At 40.0% G+C, this 26,036-nt stretch overlaps 1 protein-coding gene across 2 annotated transcripts; it reads right to left on the minus strand.

The window, feature by feature from the left end:
* Window positions 1-1,106: 1,106 nt before the first annotated feature.
* On the minus strand, window positions 1,107-25,148 carry IFNGR1 (interferon gamma receptor 1). Of its 2 annotated transcripts, XM_012182970.4 has the most exons (8): window positions 24,956-25,148; window positions 12,894-13,008; window positions 12,073-12,236; window positions 10,554-10,726; window positions 8,425-8,611; window positions 4,852-4,923; window positions 4,100-4,227; window positions 1,107-2,185 (listed from the first exon to the last, which is right to left on the minus strand). In XM_012182970.4, exons 1-8 carry the CDS (start codon window positions 25,140-25,142, stop codon window positions 1,637-1,639), a joined length of 1,575 nt encoding a protein of 524 aa, XP_012038360.2. In that variant the 5' UTR covers window positions 25,143-25,148; the 3' UTR covers window positions 1,107-1,636. The 2 variants fall into 2 exon arrangements, with proteins under 2 accessions (XP_012038360.2, XP_004011420.3); XM_004011371.5 differs by lacking the exon at window positions 4,852-4,923.
* Window positions 25,149-26,036: the final 888 nt, after the last annotated feature.

Genomic DNA, 26,036 nt, shown 5'->3' on the forward strand with positions numbered 1-26,036 from the left:
CATCGAGCCCAAGCTCTAGAGCTTGAGAGCTGCAACTACTGTGCCTATATGCCACAAATACTGAGGCCTGCATGCCTAGAGCCCAAGCTCCACGAGAGAAGCCACAGCAATGAGAAGCACTGCAATCGAGAGTAGCCCCTGCTCGCCTCAAGCAGATAAAGCTGGAGTACAGCAGAAAAGATGCAGCACAGCAAAAAATAAATAAAAATTATATAAAAAAGAAGAGTTGTTTTGTAACATGTCTAGCTTATCATCTGACTTTAATCCCACACCTTTATTCCAGATTTTAACTCAGTTCTTGCTTGCAAGAATTTGTGGTTCTGCAAAAGTTTTCAGATTTTTCTGGAATCACAAAAACAGACCAATTCTCTCTACACACACACACACATACACACTTTGTGGCAAAAGGAGTAAAACTGACATGGACATAATCATAAGCCAAACAGAAGTGACTGTGTAGACAATTCATTCATCAGTAAGTATTTACTGAACACTTGCTGTGTTCAGGAACACTTGCCAGGCACTGTCCTAAAGTCTGGAAATATTACAGGGGATTAGAAAAGTTCTTCCTCTCAGAGAGCTGATATCCTAGCATCTACATGTGGAGGCAGACACATGACTGCTTCCTCAGGCAAAGATCAGTGCCGTAAAGATGAAGCAGGGGGCAGGGGGAGAGCTTGTCAGCAAGGTGCTGTTGCCAATGGAGGTGAGCAGAGGCCTGAGTTGGGCGAGGCAGGGAGCCCTCCACAACCTAATTTGCACTTATAGGTGAGAAGAAATATGTTTTTCTCATGGCTTGTTAATTTACTCATGTAATTTGCATTTAACATTTTTGGGGGTCAGTTAATTGTCTTAAAATTCCTATCCTCTTAGTAATTCTCCAAACTTCTGTGTAACATAAACTTTTGGTTTTCCTTGTGTGTGTTCTGCACACTGATTGCTAAATATTAAGATATACATACAAAAAGACCATTTTTAAAGATTAGGTGATTTTTAGGATGGTTTTAAAGATATGAATAATTAGAAAATGATTCTATGATATTAATGGATAGAAACAAGTGAATGAATAAAAAAGTCCCAGTTAAATGAATAAATGAAAACAAAAATGAATTTTAAAGTTACTTTATTAAAAAATATCCCTTAATGGTAACATTTCATAAAAATATACATACATGCTTTTACTTACACATTCTATTTAATACTATGGATTTCAAGGCAATTTTAAGTGCAGTTTTGAAAAGCATTCAGGATTTCTCCTGAAAGTATATATACACAGACTTCCAAAAACAAATACCATGCTGAGGCACAAAAAGGAAAACAATCTTTATTATCTCTTAAAGTGGTTAGAAAGGACCCTGGAGTTAACACCTACAGGAAGCAGGGTTATGTTCACCATTAACCTGTAGACGCAAGGTTCACATGTGACAATGGCTTTTTTTTTTAAAAGAGATTGCAGTTTTCAGACGACAAGCGACAAGGCCAAACAAGCTCTTTACACTTTTATCTAAACCATGACACTCCATCTGATTTCTATGAAGATGACGCCATTTCTGAAATCATGGATCTATTCACGGAATCAAAGTGGAAAAACTCTTCAGGAAAACAGCTCCTTCCCAGTTTGTGATCTTGGTTCATCTCATGACAACTCTCTGGAGTCTGCTGTAAGTCTGTAACCAATTAAGGACTCTTTACCACCTTCATCCACAAGCAGATCCACTAACACGTGCGGTTTATCGTAACCAAAAGAGGTGGTGGTGTTTCTCAGCGTTGTGAAGTCCTGTCCTTCAGTCTTTACTTCAGTTTTATTACTTGGGGGAAATTCTGAGCTGGAGCAGTTGTCTAACACCACCAGGCCACTATCAGAGCCATCTCTGGAGTGATACGCATTCAAAGTGATGCTGCAGGATTCAGACTGATTGCTGCTTGCGTGGATAGAATCCTCTCTCTCTGGGGTCAGAGGACTACACGGGGCCAAGTCAGAAGTATTTTCTTCAATGGTCACCACTTCCATTTCACTAGAAAGATCTCCGTGTTCCACTTTTTCTGGATTGTCCTCAGTGTGTAGGCTTGAAATGGTCCCTGGGGACAGCTGTTCATTTTCTACGGCAATTGGCTGGTAGGTGATGGGTGATATCATTTTTGAATCAAATTTTGCCTCTGAAGAGGCATTTTTCACCACAGACAGCTAAGGGAAGAGAAATCAGTGATTAAACATAATAAATTATTACACTTAAGTGCTTAACCTCAAAAAAAAAAAAAAAGGTCTAAAAGCGTAGAGGGTAACTAAATGTATCACTCATTGGCATATTTAGGATAACAGTGGAATAGTCTGCTAATTGCCTTTCTTTTTAATGGAAACACCATTAAGATTAAAAACAAGTTTTTTGAAAGTCACTATCTCACCAACATATGTTGCTTTTTGTGCGCTACCTTCAACAACCACGCACGTTTCATTTGTAATAGGAGTACAGTTACTTATTCTAGGTAATGTTTCACCATTTGTCTTTATAGTCTGATTCTCATAGGCTCAATAATTTTATACTGATGATGAAATCATTTATCTAAGTGTTAAGGTGTTCTAATTTTTACCATTTATAGAACATGCTGAAGTTAATATTTTTATACTTCTTTTTATTTATGAAACTACCTTTTTAAGGATTAATTTTTTAGAGTGTGGCATGCTTAAGATGCTGCTACTTTGTACACCCACTGCATACTTATCAACTCCTCAGGATTAAAATTTCTTTTTTGCCAGCATACACTACTTTTATTACAAGGTACTAGTGGATATTCAGGTTTATTTTTCCTTCTCTAGTAGGTGTAAAATAGCACACTGCGCGCTTCGTTTGTGCTTAACCACTGCTGCTAAGTTGCTTCAGTCGTGTCTGACTCTGTGCGACCCCAGAGACGGCAGCCCACCAGGCTCCCCCGTCCCTGGGATTCTCCAGGCAAGAACACTGGAGTGGGTTGCCATACCACTAGTAGTTAATAATTCATATGTGAATTGTCTGCTAACTGTTGACAGTTCTTATCCCCTCTACTTAAAGACAGTGTTTCCATAACAAATTTAAACGTGCCCTTTACATATCACAGGTGCGATTCCTGTCATATCTGACTTAACTAGTTATCATTCTGGCACCTTTAAATGTTCTTTTCATCATACTTTAAAATGTCAGGCATTAAAATGTCAACCTTCTAGTTTAGACTCACTGCTGGTCATCTTTCCTTCTAGTCTTCAACTACCATGAAGCATTTCTGTATTCGCAGGTTTTCGAAAGCCACACCTTATTGACAGTGGGCCTTAGCACACACTGTCCCTCGGTACCTGGATGAACTCCTCTGCCTCTCACGACTGTTTAGCTATCACTGCCCCTGGAGAAACCATAACTAACCCAACCCCACAAAGATGGACCAAGTCCTCACTGGCATGTATATAAACCTCGATCTTCAACCCTCAGATTGCACTGGACAACCACTGAGTCCTTATCATTTTCCCACTTGACTTTAAGCTCCTGAGCACTGAGGCCTAACTATGCCTCTGGCCCTCATATAAAAAGGTACCCGCTGCACAGTAATAAAACAAAAAAGTGGTTTTGGGTATGTGGGAGATTGAGCGATTTATGATAGGTGACATGCAGCTGAGCATCATTCTACTTAAAAACAAAATTCGAAGAATTATCAAAAAGGTTTAAATTAACATTTTAGTGTCCAGCTCACCCTTGAGCAATACAAGGGTTAGGCACACTGAGCCTCTCTTGCAGTCAAAAAATCTATGTATGACTTTTGACTCTCTAAAAACTTAACTAATAAGAGTCTGCTGTTGGCCAGAACCTACCAATAACATAAATAGCTGATTAACATATACCCTGTGTATAATACTTACATGCATTTTATACATTTATGATATACCTAACTTCACTTAATGTTTTCAATACTTCTAAGCTATATGGTGAGTTTTTCTTCAAACTGTCACAAATCTCCAAAAAACTTTCCAATATATTCACTAAAAAAATACTGAAGTGGCCCTGTGCTGTGCAAATCCATGTTGTTCAAGAGCCAACTATAAATAGATATAGAAAAAAAAATCTAAATATATTACCAAGGATTTGGGTAACTTGGTGCCTTCTCGCTTAATTGGATACAACTTCTTAATGATGCAACATACGACTACCGCAGCAAATACAAGAAAGAGGAGTAAAGCAGCAACGATAGGAATCCAAACAGGATCTACGAGAAAGGAAACAAATCGCAAATCAGAATTGCAAGTGAACAGTGCTGGATCCATCAAACAGTTACACAGTCTCAGTGCTATTCTTTAATGGATTTACATATCCGGCAATTAATATGGTCAGAGTTTCAAACAACACTGACACAGAAGTCAGAAGACATGAGTAAAAAATTAGGTACCTGTCCAAGAAATCAACATGCGATTCCTCCCAGCTTTCAGATTCTAAACTTTATGCAACTATACTGTCATACAGTGTGCCTAAAATGACTTTTTCATAATAATTTCCTTACACACCCCAATACTGTATGTCTTTAGTCCCACCCTTCTGAATTGTTACATTTTGTTATTTAAAGATTACAAAACTTAATAAAATACACAGATGTACACAAATACACACATATAGGCAAGCTGCACAGGAACAAAGTCCCTTTGAAGGTAAACCAGATATAAAGAATATATTTTTCTGTATATTTTCTGTATATTATACGACTGTATATTTTTCTCTAATGCTGCTTTTTATTTTCACAGCACAATCTTCAATTTTTTTTCCCAGTCTTCTCTTCAAATTAACAGTGCTCTACATGCTGTGGTGGTGTTTGCCATCCTTCACAGCATTTTATTACCTTTAATTTCTATTCCAAAGTTACTTCTTTGAAATAATAACTCTGACAGCAAGATCTTTTTTGACCCATTTCCTAGAGTAATGAAAATAGAAACAAAAATAAACACATGGGACCTAATGAAACTGAAAAGCTTTTGTATGGCAAAGGAAACCATAAACAAGACAAAAAGATAGAAAGGGACAAAATATTTGCAAAGTAAAGGAAAGAGGATTAATCTCTAAAATACAGAAACAGCTCCTGGAACTCAGAATCTAAAAAACAAACAAACAAACAAACCCCCAAAACCAGACCAATTGAAAAATGGGTGGAAGACCTAAACAGACATTTCTCCAAAGAAGACATACAGATGGTCAAGAGCACAAGAAAAGATACTCAACATCACTAATTATAAGAGAAATGTAAATCAAAACTACAATGAAGTTATCACCTCACACCAGTGAGAATGGCCATCATCAAAAATTTTCAAACAATAAATGTTGGGGAGGGTGTGGAGAAAAGGAAACCCTCTTGCACTGTTGGTGGGAATGTAAACTGATACAGTTACTGTGGCAAACAGTATGGAGGTTTCTTAAAAATAGAACTACCATACAACCCAGCAATTCCACTACTGGGCAAATACCCTGAAAAACCGTAATTCAAAAGTGAGATGTATGGAGACAGTAACATGGAAACTTATATTGCCATATGTAAAACAGACAGCCAATGGGTATTTGCTGTATGTCTCAGGGAACTCAAACAGGGACTCTGTATCAATGTAGAGGGGTGGGATGGGAAGGGAGATTGGAGGAAGGTTCAAGAGGGAGGGGACTTATGTATACCTATGGCTGATTCATGTTGAGGTTTGAAAGAAAACAACAAAATTCTATAAGCAATTATCCTTCAATTAAAAAATAAATATATTTTAAAAAAGGACATGTGTACCCCAATGCTGACTGCAGCACTATTTACAATAGTCAGGACATAGAAACAATCTAAATGTCCATCAACAGAGGAATGGATAAAGATGTGGTAAGCACTTACAATGGAATATTACTCAGTCGTAAAAAAGGGAATGAAATTGGGTAATTTGTAGAGATGTGGATGGACCTAGAATGTGTCATATAGAGTGTAATCAGAAAAACAAGGATGGTACGTTAATGCATATATATGTAATCTAGGAAAATGGTACAGATGAACCTATTTCCACAGTAGGAATAGAGATCAAGACGTAGAGAACAGACATGCAGACATGGAGGGGAGAGGGTGGGACAAACTGGGAGATCAGCCTGACATACACAGACCACCATGTGTCAAACAGATAGCCAGTGGGAACCTGCTATAAGGCACAGGAAGCTCAGCTCGGTGCTTGGTGATCACCTAACCGGGTGGGATGGGGGTGGGTGGGGATATATACACACACACAGTTGATTCATCATGCTGTATAGCAGAAACTAACAGCAATCGTACTCCAACAAAAAAACAGAATAACTCTGGAAGTTACTAAAATAAATGCCTATATCACACCTGTTAGAGGACATGAAAAAAATTTTTATAATAGGAAAAGATAAAATAACCATATAAGCAACACAGCACTCTGCTCAAAAGCACTGGAGTGGACAGGTAGAGAATGCTGCCTGCATATAAGCCACAGAGGTACCATTGTGCAGCCACCTGTCAGTCTGGTTTGTAACTCAGGATTTCTTTTTTTTTAAAAATAAATCTGGGGTATTTGCATTATTTCAAATTTTATGCATTTTCTTACTCAAAATAGCATAACACAAAAGGATATTAAATGCACTGCATCATTTTAAGTTATCTATTTGGAATCCTAACATAATGGCCTAAAAAGTTTTCAGTATTCATTAAAGTGTTTGGTCTGATTCTTCAGGCTAGATTTTCATTCTTCGAAAAGAAATTTACAAAATTTTTTGTACATTTTTAACCTAGGAAATATATTCTAAAATACTTGAACAACATAATATATATACACATACACAGATGCACACACCCAAAGACAGTCACCAAAGTAGTATGATTTATAAAGCTAAATCGACCAGTTAATCCAAAAATTGAGAAACATTAAATATGATCTTTGGGCTTCCCTTGTGGCTCATCTGGTAAAGAATCTGCCTGCAATGCGGGAGAGACCTGGGTTCAATTCCTGGGTTGGGAAGATCCCCTGGAGAAGGGAAAGGCTACCCACTTCAGTATTCTGGCCTGGAGAATTCCACAGACAGTATAGTCCATGGGGTTGCAAAGAGTCAGACACGACTGAGCGACTTTCACTTCACTTACGATCTTCATAATAAAATATTTTAGAGACATCAAAAATACTATTAATAAAGTATGTAAAATAAAAAATATTTACAGCATATGCTTAGCGTGTGTGTATGTGTTCAGTTGTGTCCAACTCTTTGTGACCCCACGGACTATATATAGTCCGACAAGCTCCTCTGTCCATGTGATTTTCCAGGCAAGAATACTGGAGTGGGTTGCCATTTCCTACTCTAGGAGATCTCCCTGACCCAGGACCAACCCACGTCTTCTGTGTCTTCTGCACTAGCAGGCAGATTCTTTAACACTGAGTCACCTGGGAAGCCCTATATACTAAGTTATATTTGTACTACAGTATGATCATGGCTACAAAGCAAAAGAAAAAACAGGATGGAAAAAGCCCCACCAAACTGTGAATAACTGAGTATTCATTTGGATGGCAGAACTACAGCTTTTGTTTCCTTCTGGCTTTTTATATTTTAAAAAGTATCTATAATGAACATTTAAATTTCATAACATCAAAAATAAGCCCGAAGTTTTGTTAAGGTACCTGCCAAATGAGAATGCCTGTTAAAGAAAATAATAATAAAATGAAAACATTTATTTTAAGAATGTGTTATAAAAATGACCTATAATCTATGATTTAAACCAATCTTTATCTATTTTTGAATGTTAATTTCCAGTGCTTGTCCAGTTCCCAGGTAACACAATTTTAGTCAGTGCACATCCCTACTTTTTAGTTTATAAACTTACTGTCCCCAGGAAGAATATTTTAATGGATATATAACATCTTGCTATATTAGAGTAACAAACTGATGTATGTCCTTACTCATAATCCTGAAATGCAGAAATTTATGCACACAACTTTATGTGTTACAATTTTTCTTTGCTGGGTCAAAGGTCATCACATGGCTTTCTAAATTGGTTGTTTTGTATCTTTTAAGACTGAAAAACGGCCTTATTTTTAATTTTAAACTTCTGAAGAATGGAACTACTGAATATTTTTTGTAAAGAGCAGAGATGCACTGAAATTAAAAATCAACTCTTTTCACATTACCATTTTAGTGATTGATCACTGCTTATACTGGGTTTCCCTGGTGATTCAGTGGTAAAGAATGCACCTGCCAATGCAGGAGATGTGTGTTAGGTCCCAGGGTCGGGAATATCCCCTGGAGAATAGCCACTTCAGTGTTCTTGCCTGGGAAATCCCATGGACAGAGGAGCCTGCTGGGCTACAGTCCACAGGGTCCCAAAGGAATCAAACACTACGTAGGGACTAAACCACAGCCCTACATTTAGGAAAAAATTGTAACAACTTACCTTCTGTGTTGTTATCATCAGAAAAGGTAATACAGAGTTCATCAGACTTTTCAGTTGTAACAGCCCATAATTCTGAGACTCCTTCTGCTGAAACACAGTACTGAGAATTCAGCGAGGACATAGGAATATTTAAGAAGCACTGAGTCTCATTACAATCCTCTTCCTTTGTGTACATTTTATCCGTGGTCTGGACAGAAGAAGAAAACAAAGAAAATGCACGGCACCTTTTAATTTGGGGAAAAAAAAAAAAATCACCATACTTATCCTGGTCGAACATTTGAAGAAAAACACAGACATGATGAGTGCTGAACATGTCTGAACATAGTGTTGATATTCAAACAGTAAGTCAACCTGTTACTTCAACACAGCATGATGCATGATGCTATAAATCAATTAAAATGTTCTTTATAGAGATTATAAATTTAAAAATTAAAATATAGATTATGAATATAAAAACTCAAATAGAAGAAAAATTCAGTGTTAGCTGTCAAACCAACAAATGCTCACTGGTCCTATTTTTGCAGTGCCTGAAACTTAGCTGGTGAGAGAGACGAGCATCTCATACAAAGAATAACTCAGGCATCTTGCCGGAGCATCTCTTGGCAATAATACATGGAAGGGACTGAAGCAATCTCTGGGAGCTTATTATTCATTCAACCAGCCACAGTGCATGGATCACTGTGCTAGGGCCTAAGGACACAAAGGTAAGAAGTGGTGCCTGACCTCCAGTAACTTATGATAGTACAAGAGACACAAGAAAGAAATGCAAGTGAGTGACGAGGACTGTAAGAGAAAGCCCCACTCTGTGAAATGAGGAATAACCGGACCACAGAGGAGGAAACAGTCCATGGGGTCAGAAAAGACTTCAAAGGAGAGCTGATTTGCCAGCTGAATACTGAAGAATAAACAGAAATTCTCCAGAGTAGACAAGGTGGAGAAGGGCATTCTGCAAAAGAGCAGGGTACCTGCAGGAGACCAAGAACAGTAAGCAGTTCACCAGAGCACAAATGAAGATGAAGCTGGAAGGCTGGAGACATGTAGCTGGAAAGGATGCAAGAGGCCAAATTATGAAGGCCAAGGGGGCATGCCACAGAGGAGAATTTAGAAATGATTCTGTACTTAATGGGGACTTGTTAAAGGGTTTTAAGCAATGAAGTAACGTGGTCAGATACGCACTTCAGAAAGACAACTCAGCTGGCGACCAAAGTGATGTTTCACAACCTAAATCAGATGTCCTTCTTCTCCTAACACCCTTCCATAAGGCACAACGACTCAGTGAGAAGAGGCAGCTCTCTCCAATGCCTCAAGAGAAGTGGTCCCCAGTGAACCCTGCAATGTCAGCTGCCCAGCGCCCTGCTGCTCCCTTCGCGTGCCTGGGTGCCTCTGCCAGGCTCTGCCGGAAACTTTCCCCAGGTACGTCCAGGAGCTCACCTCCTCACCTCCCCCAGCCCTGGCTCCAGTAACACTTCCCAGCGAGGCCTGGCCACCCTGCTGGAAATCACAACGGCCCCACCCTGCGCCCGGCCCTCCTCCCTGCTCTGCGCTTCTCCCACAATACTTATCACTGGAGCTTTGTCTGCACTGCTCACGGCTACTCCTAGGGCCTAAAAGGCACCAGGCATGTGCTTGACAAATGCTGTTAAGTTAAGGAATGGCAGTGCTGTGGAGAGTGGATGCAACAGAAGAATTCTAGGCAAAGTGTGGGCTGCACGTCACTGCCAGGGTGCAATCATGTCCTACAGAAGTACTGGTAGCTTCTTCTTTCAAAGACAGCGATTCCAATTAGAACTTCGTATTACTTCACATCACTACCAATGAGGAAGAAAGGATTAAAGCTATCCTCATCTTACCAGTGGAGAAATGGAGATACACAGGGTAAGAGTCTAGATTAGAACCACACTGTTGGCAAAGAAAAAACTTAAAATGTATTCACGTGGCCAGTGTTAAAGATTAACTCCAGTACTGATTCCCTTCAACATATATTTCTTTTTTTCTTACTAAAACTGATGAGCCATGAGTCTTGACTGAATATTCATAAACATTCTACTTTCATTTTACCACATATAAAACAACTTATGCAAACAACAGGAAAATTTCAATGTAGAAAAAGATGAGATAGAAACACATACCTCACTTCTATTGACGCTCACAAATACATGGTATGTGAATGTATAACAAGTATTTTCATCATCATACATAGGTTCTGGCTCTTTTCCATTTACAGTAATTAAAGGGTGAAATATATCAACAATGATTTGGTTTTCCTTCTTTCTGATACCCAGTTTAGGTGGTCCAACTTTCCCTGGGGGGTGGGGAACAAAAAAGAAGTACAATTTGTATCAGCCTTGGAACTGTGATCCACAGCATATTATATAACATTACCAAACTCAATCCATCAATCTCCTCTTTTTGTTGCTGTTGTTCTAAAGCAGGACTGCATTTAAATCATTCCACAAACATCCAGAAAACATTTTAACTGTCCTTAATGAATCTTGGTAAAAAGCCTTGACATAAAAGAAGCTTTATGAAGTTATCTTTCCTTTATCTTTGATTCTGTAGATTGAAAATCATTAAACAGAAAACAGAACATGCTTTTTAAAACACATGTCAGAAAAGGCATTGTAATTATCTTTGAATTCGCATCAAAACTCTTTATATTTCCAGTGCCTATGGACACATGGCACGAAGATGTCATGAAAGTTTGCAAAATACATTCAATTTTTACTACGAAAATCAGAACTAGCTATTCACTGATTCCATAATATTTATTATTATGTCTTTGATGTCTGGAACTTTGTAGGTGAACCATTTATCTAGTCTTCACATATTTATTGCATGCCTCCTATGTGCCTGACAGATCTGTTTTTATTCACCACTATACCCTAGGGCCTAGCATACTTTCTGGCACACAGTATGACCTCGATAAATCTGTGTGGGAAAAATCTGACATAACAGATAGTATAATTATCAGGTGACAGAAGCGTGGACTCTGGGGAATGAAACTACTTCAAGGGCGGGTAGAGGCAGGGCTTTTAGAAGAGACGAAGTAGGCACAAACCAAAAGGAAGGAGCAGAATCCAGGCAGTGGTTGAAGTCATAAGGCATGGAAGTTGAACAAGGATGGAAGAGAAGCCAGAAGGCAAGGCATTAAAGAGCTACAAGACTGGGAAGGAACCATGTGACTACAGACTTCTCTTACCCATGAGTGACGGTATGAAAGCTACAAGGTAGGGTGTTAGCCAAAAAAGAATGGGCCCTGAAGAGTCTGGAGCTTGAGGTGACAACGAAGCTCAGGCAGATCATGGGAATGGGATGTCGGCAGCATGAAGAACTGAAAAATCACTGTGATTGAAGAGATTACAGAGCTGTAAAATTGTCATGTGTTAAAAATGTTAAATTTAATGTGTTAAATTGCCAGAGGCCTTGAGGTGAAGACTGAGAGCAGTTCTCAGGTTTAGAAGGGCAAAGTGACGGGCACCTCTTAGCTCTATTTTGTGGGGCTTGGGCGAAGAGAAGACAGGAACTCCCTAAATTCCTCCAAATGCTCCTGAGGGCATTGTGATAATTTTTAGCAACTGCTTATAAAAGCAAATATATATAGAAGACACGAATGAAATTAAAATTCAGACATGTATATATTCTACTCACCTTCTTTGCATAAAATAAATTCTTTGGACTGTGCATAGACAGATTCTTCTTGTCCAAGCCTGACCTTAACTCTACCCCAGACAGAACTCGATGGATCATTAATTACAGAAAAGATATTACAATAATGTTCGGAGGTATTGCAGGCATCCATCCATTTCCCATCCCTAAAATAAAGAACACAAAGGTAACTTTTACTGTTAATACATAAACCATTTCTGTCCGTGCTGTGCTGTTCATTCACAGCATGGAGCTGATAGAAAGAGATGAATAAGAACAGGATGAAGAAGCTAGATAGAGTGGGAAACTTTTACTCTTTGGTTAGAAGATCTATAAAATCATTTACAATAAAGAGGCTCAATTCAGTATAAGACCTGTAAAAACCACATTCCACATGCAATTTTTAAAAAATCTGTGCTTTAAACAAATCTAGAGTCCATTAACAGTCATAACTTATAGAATCCAACATATAGTAACCCCTGACACGTGCCAAAAATTCTGTTGAAATTTTTCTTTCTACTTCATATATACACTATACGAAGTAAGACGACTTGGCTGTTTTAACACAGAACTGTAAGCTTTATTCGTCATGCCTTAACATGTCAGAAGTCAGTGATACTCCTCTACCCTAAATCTGACACAAGATGAACCAAGAGGCAGGAAATATTCTGAAAAGAATTAACTTGCATCCTTATTACATCTGGATGTCGTTAAGCAGTTCAGGCAGTTCTGCCACATGGGAAGGAAGGAAGATGGAAGAATCAGTTATGAGATGTGCAAAGGCCTTGGCAAAAACAGGATAAAAAGATAAAAGTGACACTCACTCATAGTTCATCACTTGTACGGTAAACATAGGATTCTGTAGCATAATGGGGTAATCCCAAAATATAACAGTGTTCAAGTTGTAGGCTTGTATTGTAACATTGGCTGGTGGTGGAACTACAAGAGATGCAAAAAGTAAAAAGGATCATAGTGAGCAACACTAACATTACAAAACCTTAATGTAAGAAGCCAAACATACACTTAAAGAATTCACCAGGATAGTAAATTTATTTAAATTCAGAATTTCTAAAAATTAATTTTATTAAACAATGTACAGAAGCATTCTAATTCATTTTAAATTACTGAAACAACATTGTGATATAAGGGACACACAAATACAGTATGAACAATGGTGGTTACCAGGGGGTGGAGGGACGGGGGAATGTGGGATTGTGTCCAATGGGTATAAAAGTAGGCGTACAAGATTAGTAAGTTCTCAGTATCTGCTGTATACCCCGTGCCTATGACTAACAAAACTGTATTGTTTACTTATAGGAAGACTCTTGAGAGTCCTCAGACAGCAGGAAGATCTAACCAGTCAAACCTAAAGGAAATCAGTTCTGAATATTCACTGAAGGACTGATGCTAAAGCTGAGGCTCCAATACTTTGGCCATATGATGTGAAGAGCTGACTCACTGGAAAACACTCTGATGCTGGGAAAGACTGAAGGCAGGAGAAGGGAGTGGCAGAGGATGAGATGGTTGGATGGCATCACTGACTCAATGGACATGAGTTTGCACAAACTCCAGAAGGTAGTGAAAGACAGCTAATCTTGGTGCGCTGTATGCAGTCCATGGGGTTGAAAAGTTGTACATGACTTGGTGACTGAACAACAACAACAACAATTGCTGTATTTAAAATGTTTTTTATGAGTGTAGATCTCATTTGAGTGTTTGTACCACAACAAAAAATGTGGCATATACATATAATGGAATGTTACTCAGACTTACAAATGAATATGATGATTCTGATACCTGTTGCAACATGGATGATCCTTGAAGACATTATGCTAATTGGAATAAGTCAGATACAAAAGGACAAATACTGTATGATTCCACTAATATGAAGCATACAAAATAATCAAATACATTGAGACAGAGACTAGTACGGTGGTTATCAGGGGCAGGTGCGGGGGTAGGAGACAAAGGGGAGTTAACGTTTAATGGGTACAGAGTTTCAATATGGGATCATGAAAAGTTCCAGAGATGGAGTGCTGGCTGTACAACGTTAATATACTTAATGCTACTGGACTGCACAGTTACAATAAGAAAAACGGTAAATTTTACATTATATATATTTTACCACAGTAAACATAAAACACAATTGACTTAAAAAATACTAATATAGTATGAGCAACACATTCCTAGAATGTCTTAGGAGTTTTTATCAATAATTGCACTGCAATAATAATCTTCAAATCATTTAATCACTAGAATTTTCTCTATTTGGTACCAAAGACTATATTCAATGTCTAGGGAAGAACTGGCCACAAGTGGGATGGTCAATTTCACTCTCAAGTGCTACCTGGGCTCTCAACCCTCCACTCAGCACTGTTACACCTTTACTGCCTTTTCTCCAGCACAGCAATTGATACCCAACGACTGCCTGATAGAGCCATCAAGCAGTCCAGTTTCATCAGCATTTTGCTTTCTGAGGTGTACAGGGCTTTTTTCAAAACATACCTTGTATTCCTCCTGCCTTTGCTCTTTTAAACCATTTTAGAAAATGTCTGTTGATAAGATGTGCAAGTGTTACACAAGAAAATAGGGCAGAAGTCACTTTAACGTCTTATAATCAAACTCTACCACATCATTATCTAGTTACTAAAAGCTGCCATTTGTTCCCCTGCTGGGTGTAAATGGTTATTGTCCACCACCCAATAGAAAACTGAACACACACCTCCCTTCCTCCTTTTCTCTCTTGCTCTATCTCCCTCTCCTTTCTTGCCCTTCTCCGTGAACAAACATGAAGGTACAGAGTTAGCAATATGACCTGAAATGTAAGAGCATTCAATCCTACCTATCTAGAAAACTCCATCAAACATGATTTGCTTGTACAGCTAAAATAAATGAATGAATAGCACTGTGGTCAGGTGCAGTGGCTTCCAAACATAACCTGTCATCCTAAAAACCTCAAAGAGAGCCAAAAGTTTATACTTTTAAAAAATGTATTCCAGATAATAATGATAATCACTTAGATTTATACCGAATTATTTGTTGTTTATTCACTAAGTTGTGTCTGGCTCTTTGTGACCCCATAGACTACAGTCCCCCAGGCTCCTCTGTCCATGGGATTTTTTAGGGAATACTGGAGTGGGTTGCCATTTCCTCCCCCAGGGGATTGTCCTGACCCAGGGATCAAACCTGCATCTTCTGCACTGCCAGAGGATTCGTTACCACTGAGCCACTAGGGAAGCCCTATACCCAGTAGCCTTATACCTAGTAGACTGTTCTAATAAGAAATATATTCCCTGGGTTGGACCTTAAGAAATCCGGATTCTTTCTTTGCTATATTACTAAAGAGTTGTTTCAGAATCTCTCACCTGTCAAGTGAGGTGTTAATTTCACATACATAGGATATTTGCTTACTGCTGAAGAAAACACCTACTTATATTTTTTCCCAAAACAAAAATTCCAATATTTGAAGCCAAACTGGTACACTGTCTTAATTTACAATTATTTAGCAACTGCATTATTGTTTCAAAGCAGAACACGGATCAAGAGTTACTTAGGTAAAAAACACAGTGTATGCCTGCATGCTTAGTCACAAAGTCATGTCTGGCTTTTTGCAACCACCTGGACTGTAGCCCATCAGGCTCCTCTGTCTATGGGATCTTCCAGGCAAGAATACTGGAGTCGGCTGTCATTTCCTCCTCCAGAGGATCTTCCCAACCCAGGGGTCAAACCTGTGTCTCCGGTACTGGCAGGCAGAGTCTTTTCCGCTGAGTCACCTGGGAAGTCCTCAAGGACAGTGGGATTCTACTGTCATCCCCCACCCCTTCTTTCATTATTTTTCCCTTTATTTCAGTGGTTTTCCACAAGAGGTGCTGTGTCCCCCAGGGATATGCAGCACTGTCGAGAGACAGTCTGGTTCTCCTAACGGCATGGTACTGGTGGGGTTCTACTCGCATCTAAGGGACAAAGGCTGGGGATGCTGCTGATATCCTGCAATACACAAGACAGCCCTCGACATTTTGGCAGTCCAAAACACTATCAGTGCCGAACACTGAGAAACCCTGCCTTATCATAATTTTAGGAATCATTTTTATCTAGGAAGAAAAATTGAAGAGAGAATGGAATTCAAAATCACCCCACACCTGTCAGAATGGCTATCATCAAAGTCTATAAATAACAAATGTTGGTAAGCATGTGGAGAAAAGGAAACCCTAATACACACTGTTGGTGGGAATGTCAATCAGTGTAGCTTCTATGGAGAACCGTATGAAGGTTCCTCAAAACACTAAAAATAGAACTACCATACGATCCAACAATCACACTCCTGGATATATACACATATCTGAGGAAAACAAAAACACTAACTTGAAAAGATACATGTTCTCCCATGTTCATAGCATCATTATTTACAAAAGCCAATATATGGAAGCAACTCAAGTGCCCATCAGTGGATGAATGGATAAAGAAGATATGGTGTTTGTGTATGTATACATAATACACATATACGCATATATACATACACATATAATGGAATACTACTCAGTCACAGAAAATGAATGACGTTTTGCCATTTGCAGCAACATGTTTGGACCCAGACTGTATTACGGTTCGTGAAAAAAGTCAAACACATGTGCAACCTAAAAACAAATGGATGACTGCATCAAAAAAGAAACAGGCTCACAAATACAGAGAACAAACCAGTGGTTACCAATGGTGTGGCAGGAGTAAGAGAGGAGTAGGGAATTAAGAGGCACAAACTACTATGTCTAAAATAAATAAGCTATAAGAGTACACTGTACAGCACAAGGAATATAGTTGATTAATAAGTTTAAATGGGGTATAATTTAAAAATATTGAGTCACTATTATATACCTGAAACTAACACTGAAAATTAACTACACTTCAATAAAAAATAAAAGACAAACAGAATTTTTGGATAAACTAATATGTTTTACACTTCCTGCTCAGCAAATAGCCTTGGTGTCTCATGAAATCTAATCTCCATATCATTGACCAAAGTAGTAGAACAATTTGTACCTAAAGATTGAGATTATGAAGTTGGAAGGATGTCTCATGTTCAAATACTCAATATGCCCTTTGACCTGTAGCCAGTGATCAGTCAGCATTTTTCTACTTTCCCTTTCTGGAATAATGTTGATGGCTTTTGGTATCTATCATCGCTAGTTCTCTAAGCAATTTTCTTGCAGGTAGTCGGGAAGCACTGGACTTGCCAGATTTCGCCCCGGTGTTAGTCGAGTTCCCGTGGCCATACACAGCAGGGTGGACTGAGCTTCCTTAACAGGGCTCCTTCTAAGGTGTGGTCACACCTCAACTTCATGAAGCAACCTGTCTCAAACAGTTTACATTCTATGGTTGAGAAGGAAATTAAAGGCATCCCCCTCTAGGGTCAATTCAACATTAATATCAAATATCAATCACATATAAATATAATTTTGCAACTTTGATACCTAATGTTAAGAAAACTCATAATAAATCAGAACGTCCCTCAGATGCCATTTCTTAATTTTAGCATCTTTTGCTGTTCTTGTTGTTCAGTCTCAAAAGTTGTGTCCAACTTTTTGCGACTCCATGGACTGCAGCACTCCAGGCTTTCCTGTCCTTCACTATCTTCCTGAGTTTGCTCAAACTCAGGTCCATTGAGTTGGTGATGCCATCCAACCATCTCATCCTGTCATCTTCTCTCCTCCACCTTCAGTCTTTCCCAGCATCAGGGTCTTTTCTAATGAGTCAGCTCCTTGCATCAGGTGGCCAAAGTATTGGAGCTTCAGCTTCAGCATCAGTCCTTTCAATGAAAATTCAGGGTTAATTTCCTTTAGGATTGACTGGTTTGATCTCCTTTCAGTCCAAGGGACTCTCAAGAGTCTTCTCCAACATCACATTTCAAAAGCATCAATTCTTTGGCGCTCGGCCTTCTTTATGGTCCAACTCTCACATCCATACATGACTGCTAGAAAAACCATAGCTTTAACTATATTGACCGTTGTCGGCAAAGTGATGCCTCTGCTTTTTAATACACTGTTTAGGTTTGTCATAGCTTTTCTTCCAAGGAGCAAGTGTCTTTTAATTTCATGACTGCAGTTAGTAGCGGAGAAATTTACAAACCATCAGGTCCTGGTTTCTTTTGTTTAACAGCCCTTCCCTTGATTACTCTAACCTTGTATTTTACAGTAAGAAATAAAAAGACATCACATGGCACCTTCAATCTGCCTGGAAACCTTTGCTAGGTCACTGGGCTCACCAGGCACATTTCCTGCTTTCCCTGCTATTAAAGGTGATGGGTGTTAAGTTTCCTGCCACTATGTAACAAGGATCCTCAGTTTCCAGTAAAGACAAGTTCTTCACTTCCTTTTAAGTCCCTTTTAAAAAATTATTCCCAGTAGGAATGTGTATGTACCCAATCTGAAATTAGTTTCTGCATTTGAGAGAAAGGCATATAGAAATAAACCTATGTACTAGAATATAAAATAAAGTGCATTTATATTTAAGAAGAGGTTACTGAATCATACATTATGAAATACAAACAGCAGTAGACTTGCGTTGCATTCATCTTTAGAGTGAATCAAATATTTCCCAAAATTTAAGTAAAAGCTTGGCATGATTAGACTAGGACAAGGACTTAAATCACAGCTTTCAAAGCAATCAAGACAGGTAGTAGGAAAAGAGGTTTCAATGGATTCTAAAACACAGAAATTACTGCTAGATTATAGAAGAGACTTTTGAATATTTACATCAAAGGATGTAATCTGTGGTTTTAATGCTACCAGAAGAGAAACCATGTGGTGATCAGACATCTGCTTTTGTCATCCTTGCCAAAATCACATGATAAAGTAGACATGAGCAGTTTTCTCCTAAAGTTTCAGAATTTTGTAACCTAAAGTTTAAATGGCTACATAATCAGCTTAAAATAATTGAGGCTTACAGCTAACTTCTATTCATAATAAACACACTCTATGTCAATAAAAATGTGTAGAAATAGCAAGAGAATGGAGTTAAAGGAGTATCTCATGAAGTAGGATCATCTTACAGATGTCCTCATCTCTTAAAAATGCCCAGAAGTTTTCTGCAACACATGTTGTTTTTGGAAATGGGTTCAGAGTCCTTGTAGCATTCTATCTTCATACAACCCAGAGTCAAGTTCAGCTCTTTCTTAAGATCTGTTTCCCCAAACTCCTTTAGAGCTAGCAGCTGAAGGTTAAACAAAATCAAACAAAGGAGAGAAGAATCACTTTTCATAACATTCTAATTACAACGCAGATAAAAAGGAGAGATCTGGTTACAGCGGACTGTTTCCTGGTGATAAGATATGAAAAAAAGAGCAAGGATATGAAGAAACAGCAAGGGAAAGGACAGAAAAGACAAATGAAGTTCAGCATGTGGTGAAGCCCTGCCGCTAGATGGGGCAATGGATGTGTCACCGAAGCCCCTAAACCAGTAGCTGGACAGCTCTATGATCCTCGCTGGGAAAGGCAGCAGGGGGGAAGCACACCATTACAGACACCTCCAGATTTCCTCTGCAGGGACGGGGACAGGGGTGCAGGCAGCCTCCTATGCGCCATCCCGTAGCATCTGAAAGCATCTGTGCCTCGACCGAAAGATGGACAGTCACAGCAGTTCACCAATTTTTACATAATAGCATTCAAAGACAAAAAAATTATGTGAGTGCATGTGAGCGTGGTCAATCATATTTGACTCTGCGACCCCATGGACTGTGGTTCACCAGGCTCCTCTGTCCATAGGATCTTCCAGGCAAGAATATTGGAGTGGTTGCCATTTCCTCCTTCGGGGATCTTTCCAACCCAGGGATCAAACTGGCATCTCCTGCACTGCAGGCGGATTCTTTACCACTGAGTCATCTGGAAAGCCCCCAAAGTTGTGTCCATCTAAACGCAAAACAGAGCTCTGCACTGCATAGACACCATTCAACTATCTGCTCACAACCTCTCTAGGGAAAGGACAAACTGAGAAGCATAAAGAGGTTAAGGAGACAGTGGCCAGTAAGTAAATTGTTTTGGAGGATTCAAAGTCATCTGACACTACAACTCAAAAACAAACTCTCTAACTTGAAGCATCCAGACCCTTTTTTGAGTGAGCAACTCTCAAAATATCTAACAACTTCCTCATGTTAAAGATGCGGGGTTATGGGCATTTTCACAAAGGTTTCTTCTTACACAGCAAATTAAAAAATGGCATGAGAAATCCAGGCAGAAAAAGGGAAAAACATCAAGACTTCTGCATTATTTTCAGAATATATTTATGATTATGATCTATCTACTGGTTTTACGATGCTGATAAAATAACTTTTTTCTTAGTGCTTTCCAACTTGTCTTAGCAAATATTGATAGCACCATCCTCTAAATTTAAGCTGAATAAAGACATTTAAGAATTCTTGCACACGGTGTTTCAAGCATTCATAAAAGTTTTAAAACCTAAACATTTAAATATTGGGGGGCTTCGAAAGGAATCCTATCTATCACTTTGTGAAATGAAAGGAAAAATGATCCTATTGAAAATTCCTTTATTATTTCCTTGTACCTTCATAAAAAGGGTGTTGGAACTAAGGGTTCAAGTGAGTTCATTAAAATATTTCAGGTCTGTTTCACCTTCCAGAGTTCCTTAGCTATTTCAAGACCTCTATTGTCCCTGAAGTCTTCTCTTCCTCCTGTCTGCAGGTTTTATCACTCACTCTCTCTCCCTTAAAATGTAAGGCCCATGGCATTGAAACATGTACACTATCATGTAAGAAACAAATTGCCAGTCTATGTTCGATACAGGATACAGGATGCTTGGAGCTGGTGCACAGGGATGATCCAGAGAGATGATATGGGGTGGGAGGTGGAAGGGGGGTTCAGGATTGGGAACTCATGTACACCTGTGGCGGATTCATGTCAATGTACGGCAAAACCAATACAGTATTGTATAGCAAAATAAAGTAAAAATAAAAATTAAAAAAATAAATAAAATTAATCTGAGATTCTAAAAAAAAAAAAAGTAATGTAACTGATGTGAATGAAATACTCTTCTGAAGAGATAGTTCTATCAAATCGTGGCTTACGCTGAATTTGTAATGAACTAAAGCTCCCCAGGTCTTTCGCAGAAACCACAAGCAAATTAGGGCTTATCCAATAAACTTCTTCCCAGCCACTTTTCCGATCTGAAATGCAGTGCTGTATTATTGTTCCTGTTTATTCAATTTCATCTAGTTGGGTTTGCTTGGCATGCCAATAAAATTCTAATTGAACGAGGTCCACCTAGTCCCTGAGAGAACTCATTTCTCAAGACTAATTCTCTTTTGGACTGATTCACTCTAAGTTCAGAAATAGTGTAGGAACAGAAAAAATGAAACAGGACTTTTCAATCTTAGGAAGAATGGGAAAAAGTTGGAAGAAGGAGTTGGTCACGGAGCTTATTTTAAATTTTTCATATTGATCTGGATGAGTTTGTTTTTAAAGCTGACACAATTTCTCATTCATAACTAAAACAATGCAATATTTAAAACATGTATTTGTGAAAATGATGCAAATAACCGAATGACAGTCACCAACATAAATGAAATATTTACTGGACAAGCTATGAGCTCAACTTTGTTATGCATTATCTCAGTTAAACACCACAACCGTCCTAGAAGGGAGGTAGTATTTACATCTTTTTACTGAAAAGAGAGGGGAAAAAAAAAAGCTTAGAGAAGTTACTCAAAGACTTGACAGTGTGCAAAGTTTTGTCGGTTTTAATTAATAAAAGCTGTGTAAGCATCATCTTTGTGATAGTTTACTAAAAGTGGGGAAAAAATATAAATAGAAACTGGAGATAATTGTTTTCTGATGACTTCATAAGCATTTGCTTCAAGTAATTTTGCCTAATTTATTATACTATCATAATTACAAGACAGTCACCAAAAATCTGAACAGTATACTAAATTATTTATTTAGCATGGACATGATTGAAATGGATATCTAGTATTGGGATAATCTGAAACAAAGACACTCCCTTAATAAGAAAATTACAAGTAACTGATTCCTTTTTGTTAGGAACTTATTTAATTCTGGCTCATCTTTCATTTTCTTTGTCCAGTTAAGATGGAGCCATTAATTATCCATTTAGCTCAGTCTTTAAAGGGGTTATTTCTCTCTTGAGTTCTTTAGGTTTTCCTTTATATAGAACCAAAATGTGGATCTTTCAAAAACCCATATAAATCATGAATCAGAATAAAATGAAAACAAATTATTAATACCCTCTTCAATAAATATAATTGAAATGCACTGACTTAAGTATTCTGAATCTCTGAAATACATATCGAATCTAAAGTAATGAAAATTCTCAGCACACCCAGAGCATTACCTAAAGTCAGAGAATGAACAGCTAATAATCAAGTGGAGAAGGTGAGTTAAGAGCCCCACTCCTGTTTTAAAGCAGTCTGCTCTTCAGATAATACCCAGAGTGGAAGAACAAACTGGAAAAAGGTAGCTGACACCTGTGGTTATACAATGCTAAAGTACAGAAGGCCACAGATCTTCCTGTGGAGAAAGGCAGGCAATCCTCCTCCCAGGGCTGGTATCAAGAACGCAGGAATTGTGCAGTCACGAGGGGCCCGTGGTCAGGAGGGCTCCGGGCTCAGAAGGAAGGGACTTGTACTTGGTTTACTGCTCTGCCCTAGCCAGGCACCTCAGTCACTCTCTTCCTCTCTTCCCACATCCAGTTATCCCCAAGTTATGCTGACTCTCTATTCTAATTTCTTCTTTTCCATTTAAACTTACCACTGTCTTCTCCCAGGCTTAAGTAGCAGCCTCCTATGTGGCCTCCCTCCTTCGAATCTATCTCAAAACTATCCTCTAAGATGAATGGCCTTTCTAAATGGCGTATCTGATCCTGTATAAAATCACTGATCTCCTGAAAATAATCCCATGGCTACCCACTGATTTGAGCAAGAGTGAGCCTATTATTTTGTTGGCTCAGCACCTGTACTTCTTTCAGGAATATTATGGCTCTCCCTCCTGGCATTCTCCTACTGTTACCACCTGCAACGGTATCCTTCCCATAGCGGGCACCTGACTGAAGCTGGTCAGGAGCATTCTTCTGGGATTTTGCCAGGGTGGAGGAAACTGCAAGATGTCAAAATCCAAAAGCCTGTCAACATCCATAATTCCTGCCAAGTAGAGAAGGCTGCCAATAGCCAAAGTAAGTAATAAAAAATGGAGGGTCTTGGCACTTTGAGTTTCTGGTTCAGCCGACATCTCTACATTTCTGTTTTAACTCTGGTTTGGATTCTCCAAGCCAATAAACTCCTCTTTTTGTCCAAGTGAGCTGAAGCTGTGTTTCTGTCCTTTGCTGTTACACATGACAAGGTACTTCATTAATTGGTTCCTACCAACCAACTGGTTCCTAAACAATTTTGCTGTTGTTTAGTCGCTCAGCTGTGTCTAACTCTTTTGAGACCCCACGGACTGTAGCCCGCCAGGCTCCTCTGGCCATGGAATTCTTCAGGTAAGAATACTGGAATGGGTTGCCAGTCCCTTCTCTAGGGGATCTTCATGACCTAGGGATCCAACCCAAAATGCTTAAATTATTCCACAAATTAAACTTGCTGTTTCAGAGCCCTTCCTCTACACACACAAGTCTCTTTGCACCTCCAGCTCCAACTCTGGGGTCACCTTCTCAGTGAAGTCTTCCTTGATTCCCCTTCTGAGTCAGGCACCCATGTGTTGCTTTCCAGTAAACTATGTGTAAGTTCTAGCTCTTATCACAATGGACTGAAACTGCTCTTATGGGTGACCAACTCGCCCTAGTAATGGCAGAGAATAGAGTTAAGTACTTCGGATTCAGGAACCCAACTGCCAAGCTTCCCAGTGAATAGCAGCAATTTAGTAGATTCCATGCCTCAACTTCTCATCCATAAATAAGAGCTAGAACAGCGTCTACTTTATAGGACGTTTGGGAAATGATGTGATAAGAACTTACAACAGTGCCCAATAACAGTTAAACCATCAAGATCCTTTAAGGCAAAAACTGAAGTTATTTTTGTATTTCCAACACAAATGGTGCAATGTCTCTTCCAAGGAATGACTTAACTATTTGTTTACTTGACTTCTAAAGAGCAAGCCAAAGGAGAGCGGGATATAAAGGGACTGCATCTAACAAGGGTCACAGAGGAAGTCATAACACAGGTGCAGACCCCGCGTTTGCCAAGAGTAAAGGAGGCGGGGTCGCCCTGACCCCTTCTAGGCAGCTGCTAACAGCGTACACAGAGGAAACGCTCCAGAATGCCCCGCTTTCCGATAATCTAGGTTTGCCTCTTTTGCAGAAAGAGTTTACAGATTTCACCGGAGCGCCTAATTATCACTACACTGAGCTTTAGAAAAACATGTTTCCTGGGAAATCTCTTTAAGCAGGTGGAGATAAAGGAGGAACTGAGGTCTGCCAAGAGACCTACTGCCTGACAAACGGACTCGAGAGTACATGCCCTGAACCACTTCCAGACTCGCACGTAAGACGGCCACTTAACTGCCTTTTAATAATTCTCAGCTGGCGAAAGAACGTCTAAGAATTCGGGGCCAACCTTACGAATATTTAAATCATGAGCTGTGGCCACAGTGTGCAACTGCTCACCAGGTAACTCACTTATTTAAAAACGAATTAAGAGAACGCGTTTTGTTTCGGCAACCGCGGAAGAGGCCAGAAAAAGGGAACTGAAGGCTGCAAACCGCGGACACTCGGCGTCACCTTCCCACGGCCGCCCCCTTAGGACCCGAAGCCGCCGCCGGGCGTCGAAGACCGACGCTGGAGCGGCCCCGACCCCGGGCGGGGCTTCCTGGCCGGTGGGGCTCCCTCCTTTCCCGTCCCCACCCGCCTGCGGCCCTGCCGCGAGCGACAGTACCCGAAGAGAGTCCCGGATTCGCGGCGCTCATCTCAACCCAGCTTCCGGTCAGCAAGACAGGGACGAGGAAAAAGAGGAGAGCCATGCTGCTCCAGGCTAACGCCGGTGCTGCCCAGCACCACCGCGGGTATACACCCGCGCGAACCTCGGGCTTAGGTCTTGCGTCACTTCCTCCGCCGCCGACCATCCCTCCAGGGGGAGGCGGGGCGTGGACGGGAAAGAAGGGCGCGGACCTGGAGGCCGAGACCAGGACTGGGGGGCCAGCTTGGCCCAGGAGGCGGGGCCAGGGCCGGGAGGCGGGGCCTGGGCGGGGAGGGCGGCCTGCGTGGGGGTAATTAGGGCCCCTGAGGGGAGGCTGAGGTGGCCGAGAAGGTTGAATCGGGTAGGCGAGCTGGAATACAGAGGGAAGTCAAAGAGAGGTCGCCTCTGTGGAAGCTCAGCGTTAGGGGCACGGCAGTCTGTGGTGGCGATCTTGGCTCACCCGTTTGTGAGCACCTTGGGTCCAAAGGTTATGTTCTTTAAGCTTGGCACTACTTGCCGTAATTCATCTTCCTCTTTTTTGCAATCCTTTTTCTAGGATTGCTAGAAACTCCAATACTTTGGCCACCTGATGCGAAGAACTGACTCATTTGAAAAGACCCTGATGCTGGGAAAGGTTGAAGGTGGGAGGAGAAGGGGACGACAGAGGATGAGATGGTTGGATGGCATCACCAACTCAATGGACATGAGTTTGAGTAAACTCCGGGAGTTGGTGATGGACAGGGAGGCCTGGCGTGCTGCCGTCCATGGGGTCGCAAAGAGTAGGACACGACTGAGCCACTGAACTGAATTGAGGATTGCAGAACTTTGTTCAACGCCACAACCTAGCCATAATTCTTCCTTTACCACGTATTAGCCTTTGCCATCAATGCCTCTGGGAATTTGAGAGTTTAGGGCAGAAAGAGTCCTTACATGGCTTCTGGAATCCCTGCATTTGTAGTTGAGGAACCAGAAGCTTTGCCGGGAAATGGTTTGTGCAAAGTGTCACAGCCCAAATCTAATTGGCTCGGGCAAGAACTACTTTATTCTTGGAGGAAAAAGA

Source organism: Ovis aries, chromosome 8 (genome assembly GCF_016772045.2).
Source record: "Ovis aries strain OAR_USU_Benz2616 breed Rambouillet chromosome 8, ARS-UI_Ramb_v3.0, whole genome shotgun sequence".
Taxonomy (NCBI): Eukaryota; Metazoa; Chordata; class Mammalia; order Artiodactyla; family Bovidae; genus Ovis; species Ovis aries.

Bases quoted from the DNA above. Each gene is read 5' to 3' on its own strand.
- IFNGR1 (XM_012182970.4), bottom strand. From the start codon at position 25,142: ATGGTCGGCGGCGGAGGAAGTGACGCAAGACCTAAGCCCGAGGTTCGC. The intron at 13,009-24,955 runs GTACTGTCGCTC...CATCTCTTGTAG, and splicing joins GAATCCGGGACTCTCTTCGG to TTCCACCACCAGCCAATGTT. The intron at 12,237-12,893 runs GTGAGTGTCACT...TCTTTATTTTAG, and splicing joins GTACAAGTGATGAACTATGA to GGATGGGAAATGGATGGATG.